This window comes from Erpetoichthys calabaricus, chromosome 8 (genome assembly GCF_900747795.2).
Source record: "Erpetoichthys calabaricus chromosome 8, fErpCal1.3, whole genome shotgun sequence".
Classification (NCBI taxonomy): Eukaryota; Metazoa; Chordata; class Cladistia; order Polypteriformes; family Polypteridae; genus Erpetoichthys; species Erpetoichthys calabaricus.
Genome location: NC_041401.2, coordinates 20,877,024 through 20,890,627, shown reverse-complemented (window position 1 = coordinate 20,890,627; position 13,604 = coordinate 20,877,024). Strand labels below are relative to the sequence as shown.

Below are 13,604 nucleotides of genomic sequence, written 5' to 3'. Positions count from 1 at the left end.
TCAGTAGTTAGAAAGCCATCCTGATAGCTGCCTATCAATGCAAATTAATATCAGCTGGTTTAGTCCTAATTGATGGCCTATAAAAAGGTTTCTCATTCCCAAGGTGTGACACAAGAAGCACCTCATGATGGGTAAAAGCAAAGAGTTCTCTCTAGACCTTCGCAACCTTATTATTACAAAACATACTAATGGCATTGGTTACAGACGTATTACTAAACTTCTGAATGGTCCAGTGAGCACCATTGGGGCCATAATCCTCAAGTGGAAAGAACATCATTTCACGAACAGGTGCTCCTCACAAGATTTCTGACAGAGGAGTCAATAGAATAATCAGAAGAGTTGTCCAAGAGCCAAGGACCACTTGCGGAGAGCTTCAGAAAGACCTGGAATTAGCAGGTGAAGTTGTTTCAAAGAAAACAATAAGTAATGCACTCAACCACCATGGCCTCTATGCACGCTCACTGCGCAAGACTCCATTGCTGAAGAAAAAGCATACTGAAGCTTGTTTAAAGTTTGCTGTACAACATTTGGATAAGCCAATGAAATACTAGGAGAATAGAGTCTGGTCAGATGAGACCAAAACTGAACTCTTTGGATGTCATTGCCCACACCATGTTTGGAGGAGAAATGGCATTGCACATCACCCCAAAAACACCACACCAACAGTGAAGTTTGGAGGTGGGAACATCAGGTCATTGAAGGAAGGATGAATGGAGAAATGTACCCGGACATTCTTGATAAGAATCTACTGCCATCTACCAGGATGCTAAAGATGAAACAAGGGTGGACATTTCAGCAGGACAAGGATCCCAAACACACAGCCAAGGAAACTCTCAATTGCTTTCAGAGAAAGTTGCTAGAATGGACCAGTGAATCACCCGAGTTGAATCCAATTGAAAATCGATGGAAAGAACTGAAGATCAGAGTTCATAGAAGAGACCCCTGGAACCTTCAAGATTTGAAGACAGTTTGTGTGGAAGAATGGGCTGAAATCACACCTGAGAAATGCATGCAAGGAGTTTCTCCATGCAGGAGGCGTCTTGAAACCATCATTACCAATAAAGGCTAAGTATTAAATACATTTTGCTAAGCGTGTTCAATACTTATTCCCTGTGTCATTTCACTTTATTACACATAATTTATGGATTTATTTGTTTTGATTTATTTGTATGTGTGGATTACTTTGGTTGTTACCGACATCTGGTGAAAACTTCAAGTCAATAAGCCCATTAGAAATATATTTACTGAAAAAAACGTTGATGTGTTCAATATTTATTTTTCCCACTGTACAGCTCAAGGCAGTATATAAGAATCTCATGATCCACAGTATCGAAAGCTGAGGCAAATCTAGCAGTAGAAGAATGGCAGAATCTCCAGCATCTCTCAGTAGTTAAGAGGAGGAAATTGTAAACCTTTAACAAGGCTGTTCCAGTGTTATAACGGGAGCTGAATCTGGACAAGAATTTTCTCCAGAATACTATTTCTTTCCAGAAATGTTTGCAATTGAGGAAGGACAACTTTTTCCAAGACTTTGGATAAAAAGGGCAGCTTAGAAATTGGCCTGAACTTTGACAGATTAGAGGGGTTCAGATTTTGTTTTTTAATAAGTGGCTGCACCACTGTATGGATCACAACCAATACTGATGCTCAGTGCAAGAGAGGACAGAGCCGACTATACTTCCTTAGAAGGCTGGCGTCCTTCAACATCTGCAATAAGATGCTGCAGATGTTCAATCAGACGGCTGTGGCGAGCGCCCTCTTCTATGCGGTGGTGTGCTGGGGAGGCAGCATAAAGAAGAGGGATGCCTCACGCCTGGACAAACTGGTGAGGAAGGCAGGCTCTATTGTAGGCACGGAGCTTTACAGTTTGACATCTGTGGCAGAGCGACGGGCGCTGAGCAGACTCCTGTCAATCATGGAAAATCCACTGCATCCACTAAACAGGATCATCTCCAGACAGAGGAGCAGCTTCAGCGACAGACTGCTGTCACCGTCCTGCTCCACTGACAGACTGAGGAGATCATTCCTCCCCCACACTATGCGACTCTTCAATTCCACCCGGGGGGGTAAACGTTAACATTATACAAAGTTACTGTCTGTTTTACCAGTATTTTTTTATCACTCTTTAATATTGTTTCTTTATCAGTATGCTGCTGCTGGAGTATGTGAATTTCCCCTTGGGATTAATAAAGTATCTATCTAGAAATTAGGCTAGCATTTATTAAGGTGACAATGCTTGGCCCAATAAACTCAAAAGTAATCCAAAGGGGACACTGTCTAGGGGGCAATTAATAGGATGCAGGCGTTGATAATAGAGACAATGGTACAGGGTCAAAAACAGCAAAACACACTATAGGAAGAGATGGATCCTGAGCAGGCAGTTATGACCGATGACCTAATAACATTAATTTTATTTACAAAGCATTGTAAGACGTTTTCACAAATGACAGGCAATGTTACAAGACAAGCTGTATCATGGGGATGATACTCTGGTCATCCTGGCCCACAACTAACACTGCATTGTCTCTCCACATGGTGTAAATATATGCTCTTACAAATGACATCACCGCTGAGACTTAGCACAGACTGATAATTCCAGTTTTACTACTAAAGCACTCAACATTCAATAGACTGTGATCAGAGGTACACTCTAATGGCTTAAGGCAAGCATGCAGGGCATGCACCTTTATCCTATGCTGCCTGGTACTGTACTCTGGATATTGCAGTCAGCTATTATTTAAAAGAACAGATACCCTCAAATGTGTCATTTATCCTCAAGAGTGGGCACCACATCCTCAGGCCCCAAACCAGATAAACATTATAGCCACCTTTTGCTGTGGGGTTTCTCTACTCTTTCCTGACCACATCCTCCAATTTTAATCAGTGACTCCCTAAGACTTTTGGGTGGATGACTGTGAAGCCTTTTTCTTTCTTGCAGCCCCAATAGTATAAAATATTCACAGGTTCTAGTATGTTAGGCTGTGAGCCTCATTAGAGAATCTTGTAAAGGGTCTAAATTATGCTTACTTTTCCTTCACAGATGCTATTTTGTATTATGTGTTCAGTGTTTAACCCATAACTCACAAGAAAAAAACAAAAATACAGCACCCGGTGTCCTTCAAATTGATTGAGTCTCACCAGATGGACAGATTGTCAATTGCAGATGACCACTGCAGTCTGATCAAAGAAATGTGTGTTTGAATTCATTTTAATGAAGCTTGTATAACAAGACATGTGCCGCTCCAATCGTTGATACAACATAGCAAATCAGAATCCAAAAGCAGCAGGGGAGAGCTATTAATTTTCATGCACTGAAGAGACAATGTTGTTTGAATTTGGAAGGCACGTTGGGAGATGAGGATTGATGAAGAGAACATAAAAAGTATGAAAAATTCCCAGGAGTTTGAGAAATAAATATATTATCCTGCCATTAACTATTTCAGTATTCCCAGTACGCTTCTGAGAATTTGATGTTTCATTTTTGAGTGTTTTTCATCCCTGATGATCCTTGTATAAATAAGAAAACACAAGAAAAAGAAAGTGCCTGTTAAAAAAAAAATGGTCTTGTAAAAAGAAAATGTTTCCCTTGTTTTCGACAAAGATGGCAAAAGCAAGTTCACTTTGGAGCTATAACGTTTTCCTGCCTTTTAACTTTTGTAGTAGTGATAACTGCTTTGCACTCATAAAGGGGTCTCTGAATACAATACAATACAGTACAAATTATTTTTTGTATAGCATTCATCAATGAGTCTAGGCGTAGAGCAGTGGTTCCAAAATCGGTCCTGGGGACCCACTATGGCTGCAGGTTTTTGTTCCAACCAACTTCCGTTTTTCATTGGACTCTTAGCCTAATTAAGTGAGTCGTTATATCCCAGTTTCTGGGTTTTGGAGTCAATGTAGAAATTACAGACTGAGTTTGGTAGATTTTTATTAAAATGTAATAAGTAGTTATATGGGGAATATGTAGTTTTTTTTTAATTGTTAACAGTATTTTAAACATAATTCTCATTCTGTTTTTCCAGGTGTTCTGGTTATTTAATTGATTATTTACTAATTAGCAGGTCTGACATTGAAGTCGTTGCTGCTTTCATCTTCCTGGGTGTCTGCTATGCTGGTTGTTAATTGTCACTTTTAGGGTTAAATGAAGAAAGCAAACTACACAGGAAAAGGGGAAAATAACAGAAAAACAAGTTAAGAGAGTTAAGCATTTATAGCTTTAGAAAAAAATAGAAATGTCTTATACATGTAAAAACCTGACCGACTGAATGACATGCTGCTGTATTTTTCTGAATGCAGAATAAGAGAAGAGTAAAAAAAAAATCTAATTAAATAAGATAAGTTGTTTTTGATTATTACCACTGATTGTAATAATAATAATAATAATACATTTTATTTATATAGTGCCTTTCCCATGCTCAAGGCGCTTTACAGAGTTTAAGAAAGAACGACAGGGTATACAGTATATAGCATTGTCCTAAACCAGACAAATAAACAGAGAAGAGTAAGATAGTGAATTCAGAGAAAAGCCTAACAGTGAGTCTGGTTGAAACAAAAACCTGCATCTGGTGAAGAAAAGGTTTGACAATTAAAAATTTCTCACACTACCTTTTGATCGGACCTTCACAATTATTGCTGTCCATAATCATTGTCAGGGCAACTTACTTCATTGTGATTTTGACCTACTTTGTACAAACTAATCATGGTGGAATCATGTGGATCACCATCTTCTGTCAGGGTGGTATGATTATATTACACACTGTATGACTTGTGTGTCACCTGACCAAAATGGGTGCAGGACTTATAAAAATGGTTGTTGTCATGAAATGAAAGTTCCAAAATGGCAGCGACCTAGAGGACAAATTTAAAATGGCACCATTAAATCTGAAAAGGAAATAATCTGAACTAATTATAATAATTTTTACTGTAATGATAATGTTTAAATATCTACATTTACAAAAATGGTGATATAAACTAAGCCCCATTAATGCATAACCCCACATTCATGGCTACATATGGGGCCAGCTATAAGTTGCCAAGAAACATTTATTTTAACCAGGATACTTGGAGGATATAGACATAGGAAGAGTGTGTAGGATCTGGTCTTACAATGACGATGAACAGGTATCAAATCCACGAGGACAGATCCATGAGGCAACAGTGCTAATGAGTGTGCTTTTCAATTTCTGTGGTGTTTAATGTGTAACTAATATGTATAGCAATCTTTGTCAAGTATTTTTTAATGTATTTGCATATCTAAAGTAATACACTAAATCATTAAATCTAATACAGATTAAAGCATTCATTCTATTTATTCAAAGACAACTTAATAACTGAAGCAAAATAAGTTGAGAGTGTGGAAACTCTCAAATTAAATGTGATCTAGCTGAGAATTGAACCTTTCCAGTAATGTATAGTTAAAAATACAGCACATTTACAACAGAGGAGAAAAAAGACACACCAATGACGTCACTTCACAGATACTGGCATGAGTGTCATGAACTAGTAGTTCCTAAGCATATAGTCCCAAAAACTATAACAAAAAGCTTCACAAGTGGAATGATCCATCAACCTTGGGCTTGAAGCAAAAAGAGGACAAACACAGAATCTTTATAAATAAAATATGTTCTTTACAAAAATGCTTGTGTAGCACAATAAGCTCAGCAAAGCGCAATAGGCTCAGGAGGTCTCTTACATAGCCAAGATAATCCAAGGCAAACAAGTTCCAAAAACATAAATCCAGAAAGCAAAGTCAAAGGCAGATTATGAATGTCAATATATCCAAAAAAAGCACAGTAATAATCACAAGAACTCATTAAAACCACCAAGAGCTTTTAATGAACCTGAAGGGAACTGTCTATTTCCTTAGCCTTTCTAGGGGTTAGAGCAGTCCCTTGACAGAAATAGACAGGTGGTACTGCCTCTTGGAAAACCATCCACTAAATACATTGCACATAGTAACACCGGCACGGATACATTGAAATTACATTATACACAAAAATAATTAAAAAAAATGGAATAATGAAAATAAAATCCAAAAGTAACAATATTAGACAAAATCAAACATGGACAATATAGACATAAACAGGAATTTGAACATCAGCCTGGGGTGGAACTTGCCTGAAACATAACAGTAAGGAAATCTGTCAATCTTTGGTTGAAATAAACATAAAGATGTTTTTTTTCAGTAACCAGGTCAGCAAGACAAAATGTAAGCGGTTTAGCAAGATGGAACAGCCAGAAACAGCCTTTGTGAATGTTAGTTATTACAAACTATGTATACACAGTCGCAATATAAATCAGTGAGATACTGAGGGAGTAAACTCCACGTGCTGCAAAAGACATCAAAATGCATTTGAATTGCCAGAGCAAAGTGCATATCCAAACTGTGTGGTAACCTGTCTAGCATGAAAGGGCAACTGTTCACTTTGCTTATATTATGATTTATTTCCAAAAGGAAAGGCCAAAACTAAAATCCCTCCAAAGCAAAAAGACAGATGTTAAGTATATCAATAATAATTAAATTTTATAAGGAAACAGTCCAACATTATTATTCATAACAATCTGTAAATACAATAGTTACACATAATGTCCTTCATCAAAACTAACTCAGGGAAGAAATTAACATAAAAATAAAATATAATTAATTCAAAGCTAAATAAACTATATAAAGAAGGAAGCCAACAAAACATAAAATAGTGATAATCAAGCCAAGGAGCCAGAACCAAACTTAAATCCTTCAACTCAAAAACCATAAGTCTTAACATTAGAAGTCTTCCAAAATAAAAAACACGTTAACTTTTACAAAAAGTCTAAACCGGACACCCAATAAACCAGACAACATTGCATTCACTAAACAGAAAGATCCACGAGAGGGACAGCAATTTATGGAATCTTGGGTTCGCACAGCAGTCTTATATAGTCATCTCAGGTAACTGGAGCAACATGGCTACAAAGCCTGAGAATGTTGATCCATGATGAGACTCGGTCCCTGCATACTCGGAAAACACAAGCCAAGGTCAGGGAGATAAAAAGCACAAAATCAAATGCAAGCAGGATGATGGTGAATGATGTAAAAGTCTGATCCTATATGATATTTCCCAAACATGAATAAATTATGTGCAATTATTTGCACAGAATTATTTTAGTTGTCAAGTTTGAAATGACAACATATCTCATCCAGATAAATTGTCATCTCCAAATTAAGTATATGACCGTGCACATTGATGCAGTATCATCCCATACTGATTTTAAATTCTAAATGGTATTCTAAATGAATAAAACTTGTTCAGCCATTGGATAAACATAGACTGTATTATAGAAGAGGCAACACACATCTATGGCTTACTTGTATCATATTATGATGTATATTAAAGCCTGTACTCTTGTTTTTTAGCCACATTCGTAATGGGTTTTTTATTTTGACAATAAATTTTTTTTGTGTGTGTATGGAACAGCAAATCATGAATGTCACCCAGAAATTCTCTTTTATACAAATGATGAGACATCACAAGGGTAATTCATAAAACTTTCTTTGCATATTAATGTGTAGAACCAGAAGTGAATTCTTGAAGAAGAAAAACCTGACAAAACAATATAGTTGATATAGTGCTGGTCCACTAACACTTTTGTTAGTGTGTGCAACCATTTTTGCATAAAAAAAATTGTAATATAGTAATAAGGTAATGTGTGTCACATAGGAAAATATCGTATGAAGTTTGGAATGTATGGAGTCTTTTACTGAAAATATAAAGTTGAATCTGAAATATGTGGAGTCAAGTTTGAATAAGTCATATATGGTATAAATAGAGTCAGGAATGTTTCTATTAAGCACAACAAGGTCCTCGTGTTTAAATCAAATATAACTACCAGATTTATGATTATAATTACTGCTAAACTAACACAGAAGTATTGTCTTCAGTATTAATAGCACAGTATATTGACTGTGCTTAGAAGTCCCAAACACATCAAAAAGGGTTTGAGGCCTCCTAAAAGGACCATAAAGGCAGGTTCTTAATCTAATCAGCCCGCTCAAGAAGACTCACCTCTAATCCAGCCAGCTGTAAAACCGCTAAAAGCGGTTTCTGTTTGGAAAAAAAAAATAGAATAATGCAAGCAAGCGCAGTGGCAGCGCTGCTGCCTCGCAGTGAGGAAATCATGAGTTCGCATCCCAGGTCCTCCTTCCATGGAAGTGCTTTGAGTAGTGAGAAAAGTGCTATATAAATGTAAAGAATTATTATTATTATTATTATAATGCTGAAAAAGAGCAAAAAAAGGAGTTACTAAAAGGGTAATCCTACAGAAAATAAATTCAAATCCACAATCCAGAAGATAAAACCAGGGGCAGTAGCAAAATAATAAAATATAAATAAATAAAAAAAAGAAAATAATACTTCCAAATTCCTTTACACAAATAAACAATGTTCTCCTGATTTTTGCTTACTCACCTCTGGTCATGAGTAGCCAGAAAGAAGGAGAGATGTCAGGGTGGCCCCGCCTCCTCAGGCTCCACCCAAAACACACAAGGAATGGAAGCACAATTGAAGAGACAATCCATGATTATGAACATAACAGGAAAAAAACATGAAAAATAATTCAAAACAATAAAACATTAAATTTATACAACATATGGACCCTTACATAATTATATCCGTATTATTTATTTTGTTTGTGATCAGACTTTAGCAAGAAGTTCTGTTCAATGTAAATTCTTTTAGTTTGACTGGAAAAGGAAACTTTTGTTTTTGTCTATTACTGACTAACTCATCAGGACCTACTACTTGTTGCTGTTACATTTTATGTATTTTTTATTTAATATTTTATACATATTTAAATTTTCTATCATTATTTTTAAGCACTCCAGAAAGTGGGATGAATGTTGGCATATTGGACATCTTTGGATTTGAGAACTTTCAGAAGAATTCATTTGAGCAGCTGTGCATCAATATTGCAAATGAGCAAATCCAGTTCTATTTTAATCAGCACATTTTTGCTCTGGAACAGGTAGGCAATTAATTACTTTATTAAACAATTATTAGAAATACCTTTTGTGGCTAATGAAGGAAAGGTAATTCACATTGTCATTCTCTTCCAATATGACATTTTATATTGATTATATATGTTTTACATGTGCCTGGTTAAACAACCTGTTCAACATGTTTTCCTACTGTTTTTGAATGTTATTTTTTCATTTATGTGATTGATTTTAATTAAAAGCAAACAACAATCCATGCAATCAAATCAGACTTAACAAAACCAAAATTCCATGCCCACTCAAAAGAAAGAGAGGAGAGCCAGCCAACAGAGAAAATCTTTGAAGCAGCAAGGAAGGAATGAAGGAAGGAAGAATGAATATTCTTCTCCCTGAAATAGAAACTTGTCATCCTCGACAGTACTCTATCCTTCCAATCTCACATTAATAACATCACCCGGTCTGCTTACTTCCACCTACGTAATATTAATCGCATTCGCCCCTCCCTCACTCCTCACACCACTGCCATTCTTGTTCATAGTCTTGTCACTTCTCGGCTGGACTACTGCAATTCACTCCTCTTTGGTCTCCCAAATAAATCTCTTCATAAGCTTCAGTTAGTCCAGAATTCTGCAGCACGTATCATCACTCAAATCCCATCTATTCACTATATTACTCCGGTCTTGCAGCAGCTTCATTGGCTCCCGATTAAGTTTCGTATTGATTTTAAGATTCTACTATTAACATTTAAGGCCATCCATAACCTCGCCCCTCCATATCTGTCTGACCTTCTTCATGTTGCCATTCCATCCCGTAACCTTAGATCCTCTTCCTCCACCCATCTGACTGTCCCTCCCGCCCGTCTAACCACTATGGGGAGCATAGCTTTCAGCCGTTCTGCTCCCAAGCTCTGGAATTCATTGCCTGCGGATCTCCGAAATATCAAATCATATTCATCATTCAAATGTAAACTTAAAACGCATCTGTTTAAAATGGCCTTTTCTTTTTCCTCCTGATTATAATGGTTTTGTTTGGTTTTAATTTCTAGATTTTCTGATGTTTTAAGTTTTTTATAATTGTGTCTTTTATTTATTTATTTATTTATTTATTTATTTATTTATTGTTGTTCGGTGTCCTTGAGTTCCCTGAAAGGCGCCTTGTATAAATAAAATGTATTATTATTATTATTATTAAAATGTTATTGATTAGATCTTGCCATAATTTTAAAAAGTTTTGAAAAGATCCTCTGAGTGAAAATTTGATTTTTTTTCGCCCAATTTCAAATAGTATAGGACATCGATTACCCACTGACTTATAAAGGAAACACTTTCTCAATTTTTCTAGCTAGAACTTTGGAAAGTATCTTAACATCATTATTGGTTTGTATGATGCACATTGTAGTAAGTCCTGATTTTCCTTAGGAAAGATGGAAATTAATGCTTATTGAAATGTTTGAGGTAGAATTATGTTGTCTTTAGCTTCTATAAACATTGCTAATAATAGTGGAGCTAACTTATTTGAAATGTTTTTATAAAATTCCACTGGGTAGCCATAATGGCCGGCTGCTTTCCAAATTTGAAGTGAGTTTATAGCGTTTAGTAATTTTGAGGTTTATCCAATTCCACAGCACTAAGAGTATCTAGCTGTGGCATCTGTAATGAGTCAAAAAAGTCATTAGATTGTGTCTTATCTTCTTTAGACTGAGTAGAATATAAGGACTTATAGTACTCTCTAAATGTGTGGGTTATATTTTTATGTCTATGATTTTATCTCTGTCTGTGTTGGTAGTTGCTGTTATTGCATTGCGGACTTCCTGCTTGTGGATTTGCTCAGCTAAAATCTTATTGGCCTTCTCTCCATGTTCATAATAATGATATCACGATTTAAAGATAAGCTGTTCTGTTTCTTTAGTAGTCAAGAGGTTAAATTATGATTGCAAAACCTGTCTTTTCCTATAAAGTGCCTCATTTGTAGACCTAGTGTATTCTAGATCTATTCTGGTAATTTCACTGATTAACCCAGACACCTTTTTGGTTTCCAATTAATTTTTGTGATAAAGATATGAAATAATCTGTCCTCTTAAAAATGCCTTCAGAGCTTCCCAGAGTATTACTGCAGAGACCTCTCTGGGGATGCATTTGTCTCCAGAAAATAATCAATTTGCTTGAATATGAATGCTTTACAGTTCTCACCAGCTAATAACAAGAAGTTAAGATGCCAGCTACGAGATGAGAGTGTAGGGCATAGTAATTTAATCTCCATTTTCAGAGGGGCGTGGTCAGAGATAACAATGGCATCATGCTTAAAAGATTTGATAATAACAAAGAATTATTGTCTATGAAGAAATAATCAATTCTTGAGTAACAAAGATGAACTTGTGAGAAGAAGAAATATGCTCTTAGGTTAGCATTTAAAAACCTCCATGGGTCTGATAAGATCCTTTACTAACTGTATAATTATTTTTGCAGTATTAGATGTTATTGCCGCTGTAGCTGAAGACCTATCCAGGTCTGGATTTAAAACACAATTAAAGTCTCCAGCCATTATAATTTTATGAATGTTCATCCACAGTGTTCACTTCACCTCGAGTTCAGAGAAATCATGGAAGTGTTCGTGTGAATATTGACGAACTCAACTCGGTGAAAGGCTTTGAAGTCAATGGGGAAGGACTAACTGAACTAGATTTGACAGAATTATAATGGTTCAATCATCTTTAAAGTGTCCCTGAGGGTTAGGGAAACGTCTGCCAACAATATAGGACTGAATACTGTGACCAAAAAGGTGACCTGAGCTGTGCAGCAGCAGTGCCAACCACTGTATAACTGTGCCTCCCTGAGTTCAAAAAAGATCAAAGAATCATGTGATTTGTCAAAACAAAGCAGAAATGCTGATATCGTAGTCACAAGTCAGAAAAAATAAGTAGGCCTTTTAAAGGCATAAAATTCAAAGTGGTGTGTCATGATTGAAGTCGCTACCTTGCTCTGTTTTTTGAAGTTGCACTGAAAGCTGTCCAAACTGTTTATGGTGGTGCTTTGCACTTTATCTTCTATCAAACAGACAGAAATGTAATGTAAATAGTAATAAAGCATTTATTATTATTATTCCATAGAGTCTCATGTGTGTGTTGGTGAGTGTCAGGCTCCTTCAAGGTTTGCTTTCACTCTTGCTGTGCCATGCACATGGCTAATTATTATGCATACATAGGGTGTGTGCCTCCTTCTCTTAAGTTGATGTGTAACTTGAAGATCGACCTGCACATTTGGCTACAAGCACAGATAACTCATCCCAGAGAGTCTGTAATGCAAATGATTAGCATTATATACCCAGGGGGCAGTCCCATCAGTGTTGGCTTTTACAGCTCTGGGGGATGTCGACTTTGGCCTTGTAAAGCATTTAGGGTGCTGGTAAAAACAAAAAGAAAAAAAATTATTCTCCTACACTGGCTGAATTATCAGTAAATAATTTGATGAACAAGGGTGAATGCAAATACAGCAAATTTGCTGTGAATAATCCTTTGGCTAAATTCGTTGTGTTCACATTAGGAATAGATGCAAATACATTTTGGGTGAAGTCTCTATCGTTCATGTTAGGTGCATAAATATTTATCAGAATCACTTTAGTATTAAATAAATTGCCATGACATATCGCCCTTCATGATCAAATATTACATACAACACTACAAATGGGATAGTTCTGTGTATTAAGATTCCCACACCCCTACTGTTCTTTGTATAGCTTTTTGGCTATCCACTCCCTTTGCAAATGAAATTGGTCCTTACTTATTAAGTGAGTCTCATGTAAAAATACAATTTTGGCATATAAAAATGTTAACTGAATGAATACTTTCTTTCTTTTTAATTCATGATTGAGACCATTGACATTCCAGCTCACAACGTTCACTTTTCGTCATCAAAACGTTGTTTCTGAATTTTTGTTGATATTTTGTAGTCTTAAGTTAAGGTAGTACATTTGTACATATCATAGCTTTGACGTAGATTTCTTATTATTGCCAGATGTTATGGCTATGAAACCAATGGGAAAGGCGCTATATGAATAAAATGTATTATTATTATTATTATTATTATGGTTGTGTTGGCACTAGCAATTTTTGGGAAAGAGAAGATAAATAAGACATTGCAAAGCTCTTTGTCTCTCCCCCCTGCCCAAACCCATTTACCCCCACCCAGGCAGAACATACTTCACAAAATCTCGGTCTTCTGACATGCCAAGAGACAGAGCAAGTGCAGAACAAAACAAACCCACTAGGAGTGATGTACAAATGGTCAAAACTGAGAACTTTTGAAAATACAGTCCAGATACAATAAACCTATAATATGATCTTAAACAGTCCCAAAGCCATAAACCTAGGGAATGATGTTAAACTGTTCCCATGGAGATTGAGATAATGCATGATAGTACATTCCCAATACAATAAACCAAGCATATGAAGTAGAAAAAAAAGAAAACACACATACATTGTAAATAGCTATTTGCTTTGTGGTTGCCAAAATGTATATATATTTAATGAAATAAATTTCAATATAATACAATAATTGATGTCTACAAAAAAAGGAAAGGTACATGCTGTATGTTATGGCAAATGTCGCAGTTATGGCAAATGGTCAAAGTTGCATGT

The 13,604-nt window shown here is 36.1% G+C and overlaps 1 protein-coding gene across 1 annotated transcript in view; it reads left to right on the top strand.

Moving 5' to 3' along the window:
- Positions 1–13,604, top strand: part of myo3b (myosin IIIB) — a 619,900-nt gene that overhangs the window by 281,238 nt on the left and 325,058 nt on the right. Inside the window, 1 exon segment of the mRNA XM_051930711.1 lies at positions 8,853–9,000. Within this exon segment, the coding sequence (XP_051786671.1) occupies positions 8,853–9,000 (148 nt within the window).